General features: G+C 34.7%; 1 protein-coding gene across 4 annotated transcripts in view; it reads right to left on the reverse strand.

Annotated features, from left to right (window-relative positions):
• Positions 1-8,009: 8,009 nt before the first annotated feature.
• The window catches only part of LOC117117578 (fibropellin-1-like), a 64,544-nt gene continuing 49,597 nt past the window's right edge, over positions 8,010-22,956 (reverse strand). Inside the window, exons 33-45 of one of the 4 annotated variants that reach the window (XM_033261920.1) lie at positions 18,950-19,063; positions 18,214-18,573; positions 17,693-17,815; positions 17,475-17,588; positions 16,743-16,856; positions 16,138-16,257; positions 14,617-14,730; positions 13,354-13,713; positions 12,863-12,985; positions 10,338-10,460; positions 9,715-9,812; positions 9,473-9,514; positions 8,010-8,420 (exon numbers count right to left, since the gene is read on the reverse strand). In XM_033261920.1, coding sequence (XP_033117811.1) covers positions 8,229-8,420; positions 9,473-9,514; positions 9,715-9,812; positions 10,338-10,460; positions 12,863-12,985; positions 13,354-13,713; positions 14,617-14,730; positions 16,138-16,257; positions 16,743-16,856; positions 17,475-17,588; positions 17,693-17,815; positions 18,214-18,573; positions 18,950-19,063 — 1,997 coding nt within the window. In that variant the 3' untranslated portion in view covers positions 8,010-8,228. The remainder of the gene's footprint in view (positions 8,421-9,472; positions 9,515-9,714; positions 9,813-10,337; positions 10,461-12,862; positions 12,986-13,353; positions 13,714-14,616; positions 14,731-16,137; positions 16,258-16,742; positions 16,857-17,474; positions 17,589-17,692; positions 17,816-18,213; positions 18,574-18,949; positions 19,064-22,956) is intronic. The other 3 variants (XM_033261921.1, XM_033261922.1, XM_033261923.1) reach the window with 3 other exon arrangements.

Raw genomic sequence — 22,956 nt, forward strand, 5'->3', positions numbered from 1 at the left:
CTTCACGTTGCCGTTTTCTACACAACGCCGCACAGTGGGCCAGAATAATTGTTTCAAAGTGTGCCAAAAGTCAATAATCATAAGAAAATACTGATTATGTTCATGTTAAGACTGTTTAAGAGGTTTTCAAACCTGCTGAATTCAATTAAACTATTTTTAAATATGTATGACGCCGATTACCAATTTCACGTCGAAGAAAAGTTGAAGACAACGGCAAATCGAAATCAGGCATGCGTAGTTGTGTCAATGCGTCATTAGGTCGTCGTAGAACTGGCCGCGTCTTCTTTCGTAAGCTCCATCCATAATACCATGCGTAGTACGCGTAGTATGTGTAGTGCATTTAGCACGTGTAGTACACGTAGTACGTGTAGTACACGTAGTGCGTGTACTACGTGTAGTACGCGTACTACGTGTAGTACGCGTACTACGCGTAGTATGCGTAGTAATTATGACACAGTTGAACTGCCATAGTTTGCGGGGTTTTCGCTCAGAAAGGACACGTCCACAAAGGTATTATAACACGTACTCTACTTGTCTAACATAAGCCTAATCGACCTATTTAAGGAAAAACGTGTTATCCCCATTAACCAATAGATTTCTATAAAATCGGTGTTTTAACGATTTATTCTATAACCTGAATGTGGTCAATGTAACCATCGCGTGACCTTGTTATTTTTAAAAAATATTATCATTATCAGTAATAATTATTAATATTATGCATGCTGATATTGTTATTAATATTATTGTTATAATAATAATTATTAATAATTTTTTAGGCTTATTATTATTATTAATATTATTATTATTATAAGTTATTACTATTATTATTATTGTTGTTGTTGGTGTTGCTGTTGTTGTTGTTTATTGTTGTTTTGGTCCTGTTTCAACGTCTACCAATGTCAAACAGCAAGGAAACCATACCTTGGATATCATGGTTTCTATTACCACAGGGAAGACTAATTTTTTTTGTATGTGATTTTCTTCACAAAAGATCGGACGAACTATGTATAGTGCAAAACACAATAGCAAGTGCGTGTGTATATTTATTCATTGATGAATGTGTTCTGGTACGGTAGTAAATCTTAATTCAACAAATATAGTTATTACTTGGACAGCAACAGTATTTTAATATGGTTTTATGGCTTTTCCCCTTATTGCGATTATAAATGTTTCCTTAATTACATGTTGCTCTGATAAAAAGGTGAATTTATTCGCGCGAATCAAAGCGTCGGTTCGCTTCCTGAGCTCTGATTGGTTGCGCATTTTTTTCGCTTCGAAAAACTCCGATAGGAATGTGAACGCGCATGAACCAACGCCAGTAATTCTGTAGAATTATTATCCTAAAATTTTGTCTTTCCATGATCTCACTCAACGATCATCTCGTCACTTAACCGCTTTGTCAATTGCCCTTATTATATACGGTATTGTTTGCTTGAATTATCCTGAAATTTTTTTTACAGTAATATCACTGCTTAGAATCAAGTTTCATAAGAATATTTTTCCTAAATGTAAATTATTATTATTATTATTATTATTATTATTATTATTATTATTATTATTATTATTATTATTATTATTATTATTATTATTATTGTATACTTCTATAGCGCATATCAAACTTCTCTATGCGCTGAAACATCAACTAAAAAATAAACCAAAAACCAAAGAGGGCATTAAAGAGAGAAAGCAGAAGAAAAGAGGTGTGTCTTCAAACGCGACTTGAAAAGTGTAACATCTGTCTCTTATACACATCTAGATGTGTATAAGAGACAGCGGACAAGCTGTGGAAGACTGTTCCAGAGAGATGGAGCTGATATTGAAAATGCACTGTCACCATAGGTGCTAGTACATGTTCGTGGTTTATGTAATAGATGATGTGATGATGATCGGAGGGTCCTTGTAATTTTACGATCACTAATAAGGTTTGTTATGTAAGAGGGTGAATTATGTGATCTACATTTATAAGTGATAAGGAGGATCTTGAAAACTATCCTTTGCTGCACAGGGAGCCAGTGAAGATGTTTTAACACTGGGGTGATGTGTTCGTGCCGTTTAATCCTAGTAACAAGTCTGGCAGCAGTATTTTGTATACGCTGTAATTTTGCAATCTCTGATTTTGGGAGGCCATACAATAGACTGTTACAGTAATCCAGACGAGATGTTACAAATGCACAGAGCAGTTTTACTGTACATTCCTTATCTAGGAACTTCCTGATAGAGCTGATTTTACGAAGTGCCCCTCAGGAAGCTTGACAGATGGAGTTAACATGTGAAGCCATCTGAAGTGTAGAATCAAACTGCACACCAAGATTACGAACAATAGGTGAAGCGGCGATCTTTGTGGTGCCTATCATGATTTCTGTCAGGCTCTGTGCTTTGCTAAAACGAGAGGTGAGGTGCATAAACTGTGACTTACGCTCATTCAAAAACAAATTGTTTGAGATTGACCAGCTTTTAATCTTTTGGAAACAAGAAATGACCTTTCCAAGTGCCTGATCTCTCTGAGACTGATGACAAGTGACATACAACTGGACATCGTCAGCGTAAATCATACAGTGAACACCAGATTTCTCGGCAATCTTTGCAATTGGCGCAGAATACAGCATAAAAAGCAAAGGGCCTATAATACGGATCCCTGAGGAACACCGACTTCTAGTTGTCGTGAAGTAGATGATGTTCCTTGGATCGTGACTGACTGCGACCTTCCACAGAGACACGAAGACACCAAGCTAAGAACTTTGCCACCAACAGCAAAATCCGATTCTAGGCGTTTAATTAGTGTTGCATGATGGACCGTGTCGAATGCTGAAGAAAAGTCCAGCAGAAACAACATTGCTTCTTGACGTTTATCAAGCGCTCCCATTAGATGGTAGGTGGGTGAATGCTGGGAATAAGAGTTTATTTTCCTTTATAACCTACGGTCCATCTCTAATTTGGAGTAAAAAAAATAAATAAATGATAACTGAGTTTTAGTTATTGGATTTTAGCTAGGACCTTCGAGATCTATGGCATTATTATTATCACCATCATAATTATTATACAATTATACAGAAGCTATGAGGTAGGTATTGTTTGCAGATAATATCATTATTTTTGCTATTTTGTTACTGTTTTTGTCATAAATTCTTTCACTGAAGGTTATGGTATAATATTGTTAAATATCGTAAATATTTGTGGACATACCGTACTTCCTATTATTTTACTCGTTATGATTTTGCTTGATTAAAAAAATAATAATACGCGCGCGTCCCACAAACACACGCTTAGTCGTATTATACGTAAGTTAGATATAGGTATACAAATAGCGATGTAAAGCATTTTTGTCAAATCAATAACATAAATGCCTATAATATTCAATGAAATTAGCTTAAATATAGCAACGTCCATCAGTAACAATAATAAATCCAATCTAAAGCCTAATCGTGGATTAGAATAAGATAATGCAACGTTCATTATCAATTCAATTAATATTATTCAATTAATTAATCAAATACAACAAATGATACCGTAAATAATAATAATGCTGTGTGTGAATAATATATTCACACACAGCAACTCATATATATATATATAATATATATATATATATATATGAGAGACATTATATATATAATATATAATGTATATATATAATATCTATATAATGTATATACTGTATATGTCATATGATACATATTATAGTGCCAAATGAATATATATGTATATGTATGTTATGTACTATACCGGTATTCAATCACAGCATCATTCTCTGTACAATTTATAACATTAACGCGTCTACAATGTTAACAACCCCGGGGCCAAAGAGTATAAGCCTACTAGGGATAATAAATGTTGCAGTATTCTTAATACAAAAAATATTTAAAAAAACAAGACCTACGAATAATAGTTTGATATACACCACCACCACCACCACCACAAGTGCTACTTGACCTATTACTCCTATCAATACATCAATGAAACATCTCTTGTCAACATGGACGATCACAATATTATATAAGGAAATACTATTGCGTTATGCTACCAAATTTTACCGTCTTCTTGTGCCAACGATGATGCGATACTCAGGAAAAGGAAAATAATTTTAAGTAATTGGTCCATTGTTCCGACAGATGTGGATTGTCCACTAAGATTTGCTATATCATGCTTCTTGCCAGCAGCAAAATAATATACCTGTATTTTCCTGAAAATTGGCATATAGAATATTCCGGTTATTTAGTCACCTGTGTCTCAGAGAAGGTCACTTCTTGAACAAATTTAAAAGTTGATGGTGAAAAAAATGGAGAAATATTAACAGTGATGCTATGTAGTTATTATTTCGGTATCGCGATTGATTCTGAAATGGTTTCAAAATGTATCAGAGACAGTGGTGACTAGTCCCTATTCATATCTAAATAATACCTATTCTGTCGCCCACTATTGAGCAATGGTTATCCAAGCGTTTGGGTTATAGACCAGGAGCGTTTTCTAACATCTTCAATTCAGAAATGAAAATACAACAGGTTGTTATTGGATAGGCCTAAATTGTCGTTGACACGCTATTCATGTCTAGATAGTATAATACATACTCCAATATGGAAATGATGCACGCCATCATGTCGGGATGAGATTTTAATCAGTGGAACTTTCGGCTATTCTTGTCTTGTATTGTTGTAATTGCAACACCTAGGCATGTGACGTCAACTTTGTTTAGTTGAAAATGTATGAGATGTGAGAATTATAATAATTATTTTCTACATAATTTGTACTTCCGCGTAGAGTTCATGGTTCGCTCAAACAATAGTTCTGTTAATACTGTAATTCCAAGAAGAAAAGTACGTAACCCACAATTTACATGTGCGATTTGAATAGGTATACACAGTTTCAAAAGATCTATACTGTGCTAAAGTCTTTCACTACTCTATACACTCATGGCTACTCATTAGGAATTGCAACAAAAATATAGGCCTACTTTCATAATAAAAGAGTAAATATTGGTAAAACTTTGGTTAAAAGTAACTAAGATCGGTATAGCTACTTGAGAATATAGATAGTTGAATTCAAGTCATACATATAACCTACCGGTATGAATAGGGAGGTTTAAATTTATGCGTATGACTATTATTAACGTTGTTAGCATACCTAGATGTCTACCTGGTGAATATTTAGTTGCAGAATGCTTAAATGAGCCATATTTTGTTTTACATAGTTAAAATAGTCTTCAAATAATAAAAAATAAAAAGCAGCGAGTGAAATAACTGACACAGACATTAAAAGCAAATAAGCTCGAAATTCAAATAATTTCTATACTGTAATTGCCAATATACTTTCAAATATTTAACGCATGTTTGATATACTGGACTATTAAAACAATTACAAATTTTTCATTGAGATAATTAAAAAAAAAAAAAAAGGTACACCGGAACACAAAACATTGTTAGAACATAGCATATTTGTGAACGTTGATTAGGTAATGACAGTCAGTCGGAACCACACAGGCTTTGGCCGGACCAATTTTTCTCAACTCTTATTACTCTTTCATTTTTTTTTTAAATTAAATTTTTGTATTTATTAAAGACCCAACATTGTGCCAAAAAACAAAACAAAAACAGGGTTGCAATAAAAATACAGTATGATATAAAATAAATTTCTAAAACAGATCGTATCTTCTTCATAGGCTAAGTCTATATTTAATTCAGTATGACATTGAGGGTCCAAACAAGACATGTTTCAGCAGAGCTACTACGTATTGCACGCTGGCAATCATTAGTATAAGGGAATAAAAAAAAATCAGGCTATGTTCTCACACGGCAGCTAACGATTAGCAGGATCTAACTGCCGTGCGTCCATACGAGAAAATCCCGATCCGGTTACCAAGAATATGATGATCGCATCACTGGCCAATAAAAAACTGGAAATTGTAAACGCGTACGTGTGATTGGTTGATGATACAAACGCGCTCACTTGCTAACCGATAGCGCTTGCTAACCGTTAGCAGTATCCGGATACCGCTAACGGTTAGCGTTAACCGATCGGGCGTGTTTTCTTCAGTGTTTTTCAGTGTATTTTTACTTTTACACTGAACTGAATTGACATAACGAAAAATAATTTTATTTCTCAAAAATAAGAATGCAAATATAATAAATAACCAGCCAAGTTTCAGTGGCGAAAACAAAGCGGAGCTTGTGTAGGGCTGTCCTGAAGAGACAGAAAAAAAAAACACTGAACAAACACCAAAAACAAGAACACAGAACAAAACAAGCCCAAAAAGGGAAAAGACAAAAAAAAAAAAAAAAAGGCTTGCAAAACAAAAAATATTCAAAGTAAAGAGGAAATAAATACTAAACAAGTGTAGGCCTATATTGCAATAAATTTTAAAAAAATAAATCAGTTTAAAGAAAGGTTTTTTTTGGCTTTAAATGGCTATGAAAATGTCCTCTACAGTATGTAATACAATCGAAGTAAACTTCGAGAAAAAAAAAGCAAAATATTTCGTTCATGTTTGGCATAAAACCGTAAAGGAGCCTAAAATGTCTAGCTATGTACCGGCTTTATAGCGATGGCTATCCTGTTTTTATTTATTGTCCATTTAATATGCTGTAAGGCAATGAATACGATTTTTTATTCAAACAATTGTACAGTAGTAAAGAATAGGATCGGCTTAGATGGCTTGCCAGCTCAGCGCGAGAGATCCGATGTTGCGTGCATACATCGTCGTCGCCGCGCTCGGTTCTCAAATTATGCCTTCTATTTTACCGATTTTACGCGTGGATCTATGGCCCGATCGATTTTGTCAGTTTTGGATTTTATGTTCTAAATGTTAATTATCAAAAATTATAAAAACAATTAAATAAAAATTCCATTGGACCAAAAACATTCATTCAATAAAAAATTCAACAAAAATACAATTTATGACCAATTCATTAGACAATAAAGCGAAAAATCTTTCATTCATTAATAAATTACATTATTATTACATTAACTTCAATTAAAAATAATTCGAATTATATGAATACAAATTACATATTATTCATCCAATATTAGAAAAAAAGCCCCGATAATTTAATCAACGATTAGACGATTGTGATAAGTGTAATGATGCAGGATCAGAGCTCCCTTCACCCCACCCCCACCAAAAAAAAAAAAAAAAAAAAAAAAAAAAATATTGTCAAAGGAATAATTGATGATAATATAAGTCAGGTGAATAAAAATTATCATTATCATTGAGATAATCTTTCAGCACATATGAGAATTCGTTCAGTGAGCACAAAGCAGTGTTTCTGACGTCAGAAAGAATAGAAATAAATTAAAAGTCTACTGACGGGATTAAAGGGAGAATATTTAAAAGCGTTCATTCGCGAAAAATTTTAAGATCATTTAAATGTCTGGTGTCATAAAAATGTAATAAGAATGATCAAGATTAAGAGAGCCATTAAAGCATTTGATAATAAATAATACATAAAGAAACATGATTCTAGAATGGATGGATGGGTATGAAGGAAGATCTGACTGGAGAATTTGGACATCATGTGTATTTTCAATCACTCTATATAATACTGTATTGTCAGCGTATTGTGGTAAAAATGATTGTGATAAATCAAAAACAAAGATGTTACATAAAATATATCTGGGTATATTTATTGCAAAAAAAAAACTCGCATACAAAACAGTTTATTGCAGCATGTGCTGAATTGAGAGAATGAATATAAAATTACAAAAATATAAAATTGGCAATTAAAATTTACAAATCATTATTAAAATGGTGCAATATTAAATATTATAATTTACATTGGAAACATTAAAAAGACAGACGTCACAAACTACAAAGGCAAGAGTTACATATTCGAGAGAAATTTAACAATTGAGTCAATAATATATACATACATAAATATATATATATATATATATATATAAATATATATATATATATACATACATACATATATATATTATATATACAAAATATGATTGTCAAGATCAGCGACGTATAGTGCTCAATGCAAATGCAGAGCGCAATAATAATAATAAGGCATCATGCACGGCAAGTTGGTCCAAGCACTGATCCATGGGGGACTCCAGACAAGACAGGTACCCAGGATGAAAAAGAGCCCCTAAATTGGACTCTCTGAAACCTATCGTGATGAAAGCTATCAAACTATTTTAGCGCAAAGCTACATATCCTATACTGATGTGGTGTAAAGTTTGAGATTAAATAAAGATAAAATAATTTCTTTTATTTTCCTGTCATGACATTAGACGATAGACGTACAGTAACCTGTTTCTGTTTCATTTGTGTCTTGACGTATAGGCGTAATGTAATCGTCAACTGTTTCCCTAATATCATGATATACTGGATTTGGATCTGTTTCCCTAGGCCTAATATGTTGGAGATCTTGATATACTGGATTGTCATTGCCAGTGTCTGTCATATATGTCATATAAACCTGTTTTAAAATACGAAAAAAAATTATTAGTACAAATGTATAAATTATTGTTTTCAATTATTCATTACAAATACTGTAATAGTAAATAAGAGAATTCAATATCAATTAACATTTAAAACAAGATTGTAATTATGAAAGAAAATGTTGAGGAGAAGGGGAGTGCCAAGAAGAATGTAGCACAACAGCATAGCGACATCGGGTGGTAGGAGGATTGAGCACCCTTGTCAGATATGACTCGAATGATCAAAAAAGGGAGAAATATTTTTAAATGTATAATTGTATGTTTACGCTGACATGTTGTGAGACTTCAGGCGGTGTTAGCAATATTGTGGCAAAGATGCCATCATGCACCCTTTCATTTGGGAATATTGCCGTAATATAATGCCTTTCTCCCTGAATAGATTAGATGCGATGCTTGGGAAGTGAGAAGTCCATTGTGAAAACGTTTGCATAAACTGGTATTACAGGCAATGTGTTTAAACTTTCAAGACGTTACCGAATTTCAGACTAGTAAATGCATTTCACTATTCATGTCCAAGTATCCGTAGTAAATACACAATTTTCCTACCACCTAATAATTTGTCTTGAGTGCAAAATATGGCTTGCTTAAATTTCAGGTACAGTTTCATAAGCTGTGGAAACAAACCCAAAAAAGACAACAAAGACGAAAATTTATAGGTCATTTTTTTCTTGGTTTTCACAATAATTTATCATTAATCTGACAAGCCTGAGTCAATTGTCGAGGGACAATTTAACCAAAGGTTCTGATGGAAAAGTCATATGCTTGGACGTTATTCGATGTGTAGACATATTTAATGGTCTAGATCTAACGATAAATTTCCATAGTATTTTGGTCTATTTCAGTACGTAGGAACTATGAACGTTCCATAGAACTTGTGAAGTCTGAAATTTGGTAAAATCAAAGATCAGTTTTACAGATTTTGTAGGCCTATAATTTTGTTAAGTAGAAATGGTCTAATGTAATGGTTTTAGTCATCTGTTTAAATCAGTTCTATATATAATTAATGTAATTATAATAAAAGAAAACTCACATCTTTTCTTCTGTCCTTACTTTTCTTGTCTACGATTGTTTTCTGAAAACACATTTTAAAATTTAGTAGTGCAGACTTCGACACAGGAATATCAATAATGGTGGTTTGTAATTAAATCTCAGTCCACATTATCAAATTTTATGTTACAAACACAAATATAATAATGATATTAGTATTATATAATATTATTATTATTATTATCATTACTATTATTTTTATATATATTACTGCATATGACAAACCTGTTTAATCTTCATGTAGCCAATTAATCCAGCAAATAATACAAAAATTCCAACAAAGATACCAAGGAAGAAGATTCCATATGTTAAACTGGAACGATCTGAAAATAATACATGTATACATAAAGAAAAAAAAATTTGCTAGAGTTTGCTTAATATGTTTACTGTATACTAAGATAATTTATTATATTTGCTTATTATTTTAGGTATTTATGCTCCATGATGTTTTACATTAATATATATGTTTATAGTAGAGTACAAATAAAAATATTTGTTAAGATTTCTTTTTAATGATACAAAAAAATTTGAATAATAATGTTTACTTACGTTTTTAAATATAATTGCTTATGTTATGGGCTAGTCTCTGTATACTTGTTGTATAATTAGCATAATTCAATCTTTATTTTAAAGTCGGAGATAATGTCCTGGTCTCGACCACCCTAGAGTCACTCTCAGATAGGCTTATCTTAGTATTCTATATTTTCTTTGAATGGATGCCTTGTTCGAAGCAAGAAATCAAGTTGCCTTTACCCAGTACCGTGTATTTATCAGCAGGAAATCTCCCCTACTATGTGCTTGCTACAAATGTATAATAGAAATATATACAATTCTGATATTGTGATTACCTGTTAGTGTTTCACAATTGGTTCCCTGCCAGAGGGCGGTGCAGTCACAGGTGTAACTTTGAGATCCTTGATCTTTACAAGTGCCGCCATTGATACACGGGTTGCTCACACATGCATCCACTTCTACATAAAATATTAACAACAATTTTTGTCATCTTTTAACATTTTATTATTATCGTGTCATAATCATTATCATCACTGCCATGTCATTGTTCAAGTTTCTAGTTTATCTTATTTCACACAATGAAAACATATGTTGATAAATTCTTCTATACTGTATAAAGTAAAGTAATTTAACAAGTTCAATATAAAATAATATAATATTGTAATAATTATAATTATAGTAATAATAATAAGCACAAAAGGTTTTCCTAGAAATAAAGGTTTCACAGCCCTAGGCAGTAGTACACTGATAATATTGTGCTCACATTTAAAATATATGTTACTATGTAATTCTTAAACTTGAGCCATTCTTTGGTTCAAAATATCTTACTAACTAAAGACTGTCTCCATTAACAGACTGCATGAATTAAATTAGCATACAAATGTGTACTAGAATATAAGGTTTCATGGTTCTGAACAGTACACTGTTAATGTTATGCTCATTGGAAATACATCAATATATAGTCGCAAAATTTTATTGTGCAATTCTTGCATTTTTGGGGCAAAATATCTTACTAATTAAACAATGCATCCCTTTAACAGACTACTGACTGAAATCTGAAACTGAAATCGGCACAGAAACTGTCCTAGAATGGAAGGGTTTCATGGCTGTCTAGACAGTACACAGATAATATTAGGCTCATTTGAAATCAATAGTAACATAATTTAACTGCACAATTCTTGGACTTGGGACATTTTTGGGGCAAAATATCTTAATAATTAAACAATTTATCCCTTTAACATAACTGCATAATTGAAATCAGTACAAAAATTTGTCCTAGAATGAATAGTTTCATGGCTCTAGGCAGATTGTTTTTTAATAATATCGTTATTCAAAAATTAATGTTGACGCATTTACGCACTGATATTGTCACAAATTGAAAAATATACCCCTTTTAAAATTGCTTTTTAAAAATGAAGAAATAAAGACACCAAACTGACATTTGGAACATATGATCATCACATATAAATTAATTCATGGCGTGAGTTTTACCGACAAGGTTACTTGCCCCTTAAAATGATAAGTGAAAAATCCGGAAATTTTGTGGTGAGACATTTCCAACTATATATTAATAATTTGTTGCATAAGACCCATTTAATAAATAATTTGGCAGATTGCTTTTTAATAATATCGTTATTCAAAAATTAATGTTGACGCATTTACGCACTGATATTGTCACAAATTGAAAAATATACCCCTTTTCAAATCGCTTTTTAAAAATGAAGATATAAAGACACTAAACTGACATTTGGAACATATGATCATCACATATAAATTAATTCATGGTGTGAGTTTTAACGACAAGGGTACTTGCCCACAGGGTCAAAGGTCACCAAGAAAACAAGGTGTTTTTGTGTATTTTTTGTCTTGAATGACCTTTCGACCTACGATTACCCCTTAAAATGATAAGTGGAAAACATGGAAATTTTGTGGTGAGACATTTCCAACTATATATTAATAATTTGTTGCATAAGACCCATTTAATAAATAATTTGGGTATTTAAATGGAGTCTACCAATGTAAGAAAAATTATGCAACCAAATAACTTAGGGTTTTACGAACCAACATTTTCGTAACAGGGTCGGGTATACCAAAAATTATGTTATATTCCTGTTCTATAGTCAAAAGTTAGTCTAGATATCATTTTTCAGCTAATTATCTTTATTCTATTTGACGATATGGCTAAATGAAAATGCAGCTTTACAAATATGCCATAATTGAGAGCTAAAAAGGGGTATGACCCTAAAATTTCAAAAACTCCAACAAAGATACCAAGGAAGAAGTATACAAATGTTAACTGGAGACAGATATATATATGTATATATAAGGAAAAAAATAATTTGCTTAATATGTTTATACTACGATAATTTATTATATTTGCTTATAATTTTAGGTATTTATGCTCCATGATGTATTACATTAATATATATGTTTATAGTGAAGTACAAATAAAAATATTTGTTAAGATTTTTTTTCCATGATGTATTACATTAATATATATGTTTATAGTGAAGTACAAATAAAAATATTTGTTAAGATTTTTTTTAAATTCTTGAGCTTTATTTAAGTTTTTAAATATAATTGTTTACGTTTATGGGCTAGTCTCTGTATACTTGTTGAATAATTAGCAAAGTTAAATCTTTAATTTAAAATCGGAGATATATCCTGGTCTCAATTACCCTAGCGTAACTCTAAGATAGGCTTATCTTCATATGACTTCTATAAATGGATGCCATGTTCGAAGCAAGAAATCAAGTTACCTTTACCCAGTACTGTGTATTCCTCAACGGGAAATCTCCCCTAATCTGTGCTTGCTACAAATGTTTAATAGATATATATACAATTCTGTTATTGTGATTACCTGTTGGTGTTTCACAATTTGTTCCCCGCCAGAGGGCGGTGCAGTCACAGGTGTAACTTTGAGATCCTTGATCTTGACAAGTGCCGCCATTGATACACGGGTTGCTCACACATGCATCCACTTCTACATAAAATATTAACAACAATTTTTGTCATCTTTTAACAGTTTCTTATGTCATAATCATTATCATCACTGCCATGTCATTGTTCAAGTTTTAAGTCTACCTTATTTCACACAATGAAAACATATGTTGATAAATTCTTCTATATAAAGTAAAGTAATTATAAGTTTAATATAATATAATATAATATTGAAATAATTAAAATTATAGTAATAATCATAAAGTAATTATTGTTATTGTCGTCAGCATCATTATTATTGTAAGAACTGTCTGTAACGTTAATATCCAACAGTCATTTTTGAGTACCCCTCACTTCCTTTCCCTCCCAATATAAATAATTACACTATTGTATATGATTGAACTAGCTTACCAGTATAGCCCTCATTTCTGAGTTCGATTGAGAAGCCTCTCTCTGTTATCTCATCATCTGTAATAAATGTCATCCACATTTGATTGGACAGTAGTAATAGATTTTCTGCTTTAGTTGGACCATCAGCAGTTAAACGGATTGAACCTACATCCATGGTGTTCATTCCTTCACCAATCTTGAGAACATCGTAATAATCCTCTGTGATGAAATCCATAAATACAACTTCAATGGTGCGTCCTGGGGCAGAGTTGACGAACCAACTACAGTTTGCTTGATTATTGTAATTTGACGGATAATTTGGAGAGTGAATTTCAACCGTTCCATTGACAGGTATCGTGAAATTCAAATGGCATCCAATCACTAGAATGGAAGATGAGAAACTAGATAAAAACATTGCTAGACTTCATTTGTATTATATCTTCCTTACATATTAATTTTTAGAATTAAATTTTTTAAATTATCAATTTATATTCATAGTTTTTATTAAAAATAACATTTGCCTTATCTTTTTACAGCTGTTAAGTTGTCTTCTATTTTCTGATTCACTTTAATTGTTCCATATTGCATATCAAATATTTCCAAAAAGTCAAGGAGAGTGAGCACCGTTTAAACCATCTCCTTCCACCACCCCCTAGTCATCAATATAATTTAAGGAGACAAAATCAATTTACTTTGCCAATGGTTAAAAATGAGAGGACTAACAAATTTATTATCAATTATGGGGTGTTTCAAAAATGGTAGATGGTTCCTAACGGAGCTGCTTGATGCTTCTCAGCGATAATGATTTATGTGATAATGATTTGTGTGTTTGTTTTGTATATTTGTTTTTTTTTTGTTTTTTTTTTGTGTGTGATTTTTCTTTTTTGTGATGTTTAATGTGTTTTGTTTGTGTTTTGAATGTGATTTTATTGCGTGTGTAAATCTGCATATTTTTATATTTTTATAAATATTAAAATCCTTTTTCATGTAAATAAATATCAAATTGTTAATTGATCCTCCTTAATTTTCTTTAAATGTATTTTAAATTTATGACTTTTTATTGTATAATTCAATCATTGTATACTGTGATTGCCAATAAAGATATTTTTGAATTGAATTGAATTTTGAATTGCATCACTGTTTTTATCATGTAATTAACAGCATCAAGTATCAGTATTTATGATGCTACTATATAATGTCAATTTTTAACATCCCTAAACTGCCCTTAAACACCCAAGACTTCGCCAGTCTGAGTGCCCCATCCTAGACAGCTCTGCCACATACCTAAATTACACAGGTCTCCTTCCCACCCAGAGGGGCAGATACAGCTGAATGCGTTGACAGCATCAACGCAAATACCACCATTCATACACGGCATACTTTCGCACTCATTGATGGCTGCAAAAAAAAATTATTCTAATTATTTTTTTTGTAACTTAAATCAATAAATATTTCGATATGAGTTTGTGTCAAGAAAATATCATAGAAGATAGAATGTTTTACCCTATCTGATGTATTATCGCACTGAATACTGATTACGGTCCCCAAACACTGTAGTTGCAAAAAATATTTTCAAGTGATTCGGGTGGGAATCGAACCCACAACCTCCAGATAACTAGCCTGGCCCCATAATGACTAGAACAATCAGGATTATTTTGCTTAATTGCGTATGGATGAGCTCTGTGACTACTGCAGCAGGCGCTTAATCAATTTTTTTTTATTCCAAAAAAACATACAGTACAAGCAAAAAGCAAACACACAAAGGAAACTAAAATTTCACAAATGCTGGCCAGGGAACTCCAATAGAGAACCTAATCACTTTCCAAGAAAAAGTTTAGATTAGTAGCATCATGATCATAACATTCCACAACTAGCAATAATATCGGCACTCGTTCGTCTTTGGTTGTCTTCTCAGATAGGGACTATAAACTGTAGGCCCAGTGTAGACAATTGGCTCATGTGCATTTTAAAGAACACAGTACATCTTTTGAGCAGGGGGATACCCTGGTGTACTGGTCCATACAACCTGTTACTCTGCAGTTATGGATCCTTTGTAGGATGTACACTCATAAACGTAAAACCTTCAGTTTTAAGTCATTATCCAAGAACACTTGGATCTACTAATGATTCACTCTGAATGCAAAGGCCCCAGCTTTAATCCTTTGAGATAATAATCAACTTATTTTATATTAAGGAATTGTTTTTACCATATTACAAAATAGTATCGACCAGTTATGCATTAATGTGATACAGGTTTGGACTGTTCCATTATAAAATAGGGTTGTTATTTTTTGTTTATTGGGTGAGGAAGGTCTCAAACTAGCCTTGATGCTAAGGCTGCACTAGACTTAGGATAGATAGACAGAAATCATTCTTTATTCTGGATACTCAACCAGTATTGTTACACTGTTCTTCCCTGAGGTCCACTGTATCCCGCACTCTTACAAGCAACCAAACATTCCTGGAAGCTAACTCATCTCCCAGATATTTTTTTTGAAAGTTACATCTTGGCCCACCAGGGCATTACGCAGTCATATATTTATTTGATACGATTGGTCATTAAACCAGACATTCTGGAAGTGCCTTCTCTCAAACTGGGGCCTCTGTTGAATGTATTACAATACAGTTAAGGTGATGACTCTGAAGTATAAATGTTTATAGAAATGTAAGCAATAGTATAAACGGTATGATGGAATATTGACTTGACCTTTAATACTGATATGTACACTTGAAACCACAAGGTGGCTTTTAATTTTTTTTTTTTTTTTAATATTTTTTTCTTAGTTCTGGTGTAGTTTTACTCACCAATTTCACAGTAGGGTCCTGAATAACCTGGAGGGCAAGTGCAAGAATACTCATGTAGGTAGTAAGTGCATGTGCCCCTATTCTGGCAAACATTGCACTTACAGCTCTCCACTTCCGGACCTAAAATAGAAGCACAGTACACAATATATGATAACATGTATAAAATTCCTATTAATAATCCATCTACTAAATTCATGAAATAAATATTTACTATAATATAATAAATTATATGAGTGGAGTTGAATAGCTTGGTGGTTAAGATGCTTGCCTTCCAATCCCAGGGTCCTGGGTTCAATTCCTGTCAGTGTTGCAGGATTTTTTTCTCACGACCAAAACAACTCCACTCCCTAAATCTCATATTGAGATTTAGTTTGTGTAAAGCATCGTGTGTGTATGTTTGTCTTGTGTAAGGGATTGTCGCCTACAAGTAGGACAGTGATATATTCGCTATTGACAATCCCTGGCACATGTATTGTGTGCCTAAATAAATAATAAAAATATAAAAAAAAAAAAAAATAAAATTCTAAAAAATAATAATTGATTCACAATAAAATAAAAACATGCCAATTATTACTAGTTAATTTTTAATTAATTATGCTAATTACCTGTTTCACAATTTGTACCACTATAGTGTTCTGGACACTTGCACATGTAATGCTGGAATAGGTTAATGCATTCACCACCACTTACACAAGGTGAACTTAAACACTCATTTAAATCTAAGGAAACAAACATTTTAATAATTAGAATTTAATATATTAACTATTGGGGTGATGTTTTGCCCTACCTGACATGTATAGTACTGAATACTCAGTATGTCCTAATATGCTTGCGAAAAGAATCTTGCAATTGATTCGAGTGGGGTTGAACCCACAACCTGATGCAATGACCACTAGACCACCGCTTGGTAACTAGTGTTGAATCGGATCTTCAAGCAGCACCGGGTACTGCAATGCTAGTTTGATGTTGCTTTGCATTAGGAAATTCCATAGGAGTGATTTTTGCCCTATTCATTCACCAAATAATATTTTCTTCATCTTAGTTGAGATGGTGAAAAAGGAACATTTTATATATTCATTTCTAATAGTTTGAAGTGTCAGTAGGAACCCAGGTTTAGCTTCAATGCCAGTTAAAAGATAAACATCCAGAGGCATGCTATTTAACAATTGGATAAAATGCACCTTAAAGAAAATCTGTTTAGGATTACAGTAGAAAAGTTATAATGATAATATTGGGCACAGGATGTTTGTTGTCATAGAGACAGCTGTATTATGCGCCTTATAAATCCATTGATTAATTGATGGTTAATACTCATGTTAATTAATCTTTTTCCTTACCAGATTCGCAGTTAGTTCCTGTCCATCCGGCGAGACAAGTGCACTGGTAACCACCTCCGGCATTCAAACACTCAGCGCCATTTATACACGGGTCGCTTGCACATTTATTCGCATCTACAATAGTAGGGCAATTCATATTATTGGTAATAGTAAACTTGTATAGCACAGAATCTATGTGCTTATATATGAAATATATACAATTCTGTTATTGTGATTACCTGTTGGTGTTTCACAATTGGTTCCCTGCCAGAGGGCGATGCAGTCACAGGTGTAACTTTGAGATCCTTGATCTTGACAAGTGCCACCATTGAAACACGGGTTGCTCACACATGCATCCACTTCTACATAAAATATTAAAAACAAATTTTGTCATCTTTTAACAGTTTCTTATTATTATTATGTCATATTCATTATCATCACTGCCATGTCATTGTTCAAGTTTATCTTATTTCAAAAATGAAACATATGTTGATAAATTCTTCTATATAAAGTATAGTAATAACAAGTTCAATATAGTATAATATTGTAATAACTATAATTATAGTAATAACAATAATGGAAAATAAAAATTATCTTGTATCTTATTATCATCATAAAGTAATTATTGTTAATGTCATCGGCATCATTATTATAAGAACTGTCTGTAACTTTATCCAACAGTCATTTTTGAGTACCCCTCACTTCCTTTCCCTTCCAATATAAATAATTACACTACTGTATATGATTGAACTAGCTTTACCAGTATAGCCTTCATTTCTGAGTTCGATTGAGAAGCCTCTCTCTGTTTTCTCACCATCTGTAATAAATGTCATCCACATTTGATTGGACAGTAGTAATAGATTTTCTGGTTTAGTCGGACCATCAGCAGTTAAACGGATTGAACCTACATCCATGGTGTTCATTCCTTCGCCAATCTTAAGAACATCGTAATGATTCTCTGTGATGAAGTCCATAAATACAACTTTAATGGTGCGTCCGGGGGAAGAGTTGACGAACCAACGACAGTTTGCTCCATTATTATAATGTGACGGATAATTTGGAGAGTGAACTTCAAACTTTCCATTGACAGGTATGGTGAAATTCAAACGGCATCCAATTACTAGAATGGAAGATGAGAAACTAGATAAAAACCATGATAGGCTTCATTTGTATTATATCTTCCTTACATATAACTCTATTCTCTTTTTAATTATAAATAAATTTGTAGAATTTTTAGAATTACATTTTTTAAAACTATCAATTATTCATAGTTTTAAAAAAAAATAACATCTGACTTTCTTTTTACAGCTTTTAAGATGTCTTCTTTTTTCTAATTCATTCTAATTATTCCATATTGTGTCACTGTTTTTATCATGCAATTAACAGCGTCAAGTATCAATATTTATGATGCTATTATATAATGTAAATTTTTTAACATCCCTAAATTTCTCCTAAATACCCAAAACTTTCCCTGTCTAGACAAACCTGCCACATACCTAAATTACACAGGTCTCCTTCCCACCCCGAGGGGCAGATACAGCCAAATCCGTTGACAGCATCAACGCAAATACCACCATTCATACACGGTATGCTGTCGCACTCATTGATGGCTGCAAAAAAAAAATTGTTTTTGTAACTTAAATCAATAAATATTTTGATGTGAATTTGTGTCAAGAAAATATCATAGAAGTGATGTTTTACCCTAGATGATGTATTACTGCAATAAATACTCATTACGTTCCCCAAGTACTGTAATTGCGAGGAATATTTGCATGTGTTCGGGTGGGAATCGAAACCCAGACCCTCTAGATATCTAGCCTAACACCATAACCGCTACACCAATCAGGAATATTTTGCTTAATTTCATAAGGGTGAGGTCTGCGACTACCGCAGCAGCCGTCTAGAGGTGGTTAGTAGCATCATGATCATAACATTCAACAAATAGCCTTAAAATCGGCGCTTGCGCCACCACTGTATCATCCTTAATTTGCCCATTTATATACACAAATCAATCGTGATGTTGGTAGTCTATGAGTGAGATACTTACCTGGATAACCGACTAATTGCCATTGTTCCCAAACGGAACACCCCTTCGAAAAAAAAATGGAACAGTCCGACCCAGGGCACCACGTAAGAACCGTCTCCCTAACAAACGTCCTTATTCCCTAGAGATCGACACGATCACGGCGAGGGTAGGAAGGGAGGGAAGGTTATCCAGTTAAGTATCTTACTCACAGACTACCAACATCACGATTGATTTGTGTAGTCTATTTCGTGAATACTTACCTGGATAAACCGATTAATTGCCAGATTAGCAGCGTAAAGAGGAGGCGGGCGTGATCAGAAACCAGAAGACTTACCTACAGAGATGGCTTCAACACAGCAGCCGCTACCGACGCATTGGTCGACAAGACATCCCGCAAGTAGCAAGATGAAAATGTAGTCTCCGATCTCCACCATGCCGCTGCAAGAATGTTGGCAAGGAGAACCCCGCGAAAGAGGGCCCAAGAAGCCACCATGCCGCAAACCTTGTGCATGTGGGCAGACGGAGGCTTGCGAGCCGACGCATAAGCGGCTTGGATGGCCGAAACCACCCAGCGAGCAATGGTATCAACAGAAGCAGGCCCATGGGGCCGAACTGAAGACACAAACAAATGCGAATCCGTGCTGCGCAACGGACGCGATCCATCCGGGAACGTCGGTAAGATAGCGGTCAGCGCCGACCGGTATCCCGCAATAGTGCGTACCTGCAGACCAGATTCAAACAGATAATGCAGAAAGAGACACACCTGACCTAGAGAGGCTGATATAGGATCCACTTCGTGATCGGTGCACCACCGGAAGAAGTGCTTAAGGCAACTGTTGTAGATCGCGCGAGTCGACTCCCGACGGGACTTGGCGGCGAGAGCGGCAGGGCCATCTGGAATGCCTGAACGTCTGAAGTTATCCCTGATAAGGGCAAAACAGACAAGTTCATAGATTTTAAATGGTTCAGGCTGACCCTCGACCGGTTGAAGATGGTCCGGACGAATCTGCAACACGCGAGGAAGCTCGAAGAGAAGACTCAGCAGAAGAGGAAACCAACCCTGGCGGGCCCACCAATGCGCTATCAGGAGAACTCTGCAATGGTGGCGTCGGATGTGCGCCATCACCCTCGGAAGAAGCGACAAGGGTGGGAACGCATACGCCCAAAACCCGTCCCAAGAGATGGACAGGGCATCCACTGCCCATGCTGTTGGTTCCGGAAACCGGGAGCAAAACGTCGGAAGCTGAGTGTTCGAACTCGTCGCAAACAGATCTAGGTTGGGACGCCAGAACGTGTTGAAAATATGCTGGGCCACGACCGGACACAGCAGGAGCTGCCATGTATGGAATCATAGCATTGGTGAATGCGTGCCGCCCTGACGGTTGATGTAGGAGACCACGGTTTAACTGTTGGAATGAACTAGCACAGCTTTCCCCTTTGTCCGATCAACGAAGACCTCCGGAGACCGACGAACTGCTAAAAGCTCCAGAACGTTTATGTGACTGGTGGATTCTTCCAGCGACCAGTCCCCTGCGATGCGCTCCATGAGCGAACATCCGCCCCAGCCCCAGAGGTTGAAAAGCGAAAGTCGGGGAGAGGGTCGGGGAAAGACTTCCCGCCCTGAAGCACGTTCTCCTGAGGCCACCACCTGGCAACAAATGCGTTCAAGGGAATCTGAGCAGACAAATCCCGAGACGCTGGAGAGAAAAACGCGAGCAGATGCAGTTGAAGAGGGCACATGCAAAGCCGGCAATAAGGAACTAGGTCTACCAGACTCGCGAGAAACCCCAACATCCGCAGCCACAACTCGGCTGGGGAATGTGGAAGGGAAAGAAGCTGAGTGATTGCTAGCTGACACTTGCGGACCCGACCCGTGGAGGGAAACGCCACTGAACGAACAAGATCGATGTGCACCCCCAGAAACAGCGGAAATTGTGTGGGAACCAAAACTGATTTCTCCCGGTTGATAATGAACCCTACTGTTTCCGTCAGTGGCGTAGAAAAATATTTTTCATTGGGGGTGATGATTGGTGTGTTAGCCAGTGTCGTAACAGGTGCGGGGGGTAGGGGGAAAATTGCCCCTCCCCTGATGGTTTTTACCGGGCTGACCAAGCCGTCGTACCGGGCTGAGTAATAAGAGAAATGAAAGAGGGGAGAGGGAGGGAAAGAGAAAGAAGAGGAAAAGAAAAGGAAAGAAAAAGAGAAGAGAAAAATAAAGACAAGAATAAAAAGGAAGATATCATAATGACCAGACTCACAACCTGCAACCCCTTCTCCACTTCAAAAACTGTCATAACTCCTTTGATCTATGCTGCCCGATGGCGTAACCACTGGGGGACAAGGGGAAAATATCTATCTTCGAAAAATCTTCCCCACCCCTTTATAAAGGCCCTTTTCATCCAATGAAAGTGCCTAAAAACCTCAAATTTTGCACGCTTCGCGCGCATTTCTTGTAAGCATGGGCCAATTTCCTCTAAGAATTGCACATTTTAGGGAGTTCTGACCAATTCCAACGAAATTAGAATTAAAAACACTGGGGGACAAGGGAAAAATATCCATCTTTGACAAATCTTTGACAACATCCTCTGAAAGTGCCTAAAGTTCTCAAATTCTTTGCGCGCATTTCTTTTTACGGTAGGCCAATTTCCTCTATAAATTGCACATTTTAGGGAGTTTTCATCAATTCCGACAAAATTAGAATTAAAAACACAAAAATATTTTGCGCGTCTCGCGCGCATTCTTCAAGGCTTTTTTAGGTTTATCCTTTTAAGTTATTTAAACACATAATAGTCCCAAACTCAAGAAAGACAAATTTAAGATAGAACGTTTTAAACTAAAAGAAGGGCCTGAATGTGTATTGATGGTGAAAGAATATGTTTGTAATAAATAAAACCATGATGAAAATGCTTATGTTTAGTTTCAAACACACGTGTGTGGCCTATATTATAAATCAGATAAGCCCTATGTCGTATTATTTTCTATATGGGGAGTGGGGTGGGGTGGGTATGGTAAATTACTAACCGGGAAAATAAATACCCACTCCGACCCAAGACCCCTGTTATGCGCCTGGTGTTAGCGCCAATGTGTGCCCTTGTGCGGACAGGGGATGTGCCCCCTCTAAAGCTGGAAACCTTGTTTTTGCAAAATAAATTGATGCAATTTGTTATTATAGGCCTAATCAATAAATTCCTCATCAAACGATATAACCTTAAACATTCTTGGAATTGACATAACATTACTGATGTCGTACACACCCGTCAATGTGAAATGTGGCTCTCTTTGCAAGCATATCTAACATCTAAGGAAAGAAGAGCTTAGATTGGTACCAGATAAAATAATTTTGTTATCAACATTAATACATTATGCTAATTTTCATCTTTGTATGCGCATAAGACAGTGCAAGTTATTTCTGTGACAGTCTTTTAAAGTGTGTAAAGCCCCATTTTATCCCATACATAGTCAAAATATTGGGGGGAT

The sequence above is a fragment of the Anneissia japonica genome, unplaced genomic scaffold (assembly GCF_011630105.1).
Source record: "Anneissia japonica isolate Jap-2015-1 unplaced genomic scaffold, ASM1163010v1 scaffold287857_len828801_cov194, whole genome shotgun sequence".
Classification (NCBI taxonomy): Eukaryota; Metazoa; Echinodermata; class Crinoidea; order Comatulida; family Comatulidae; genus Anneissia; species Anneissia japonica.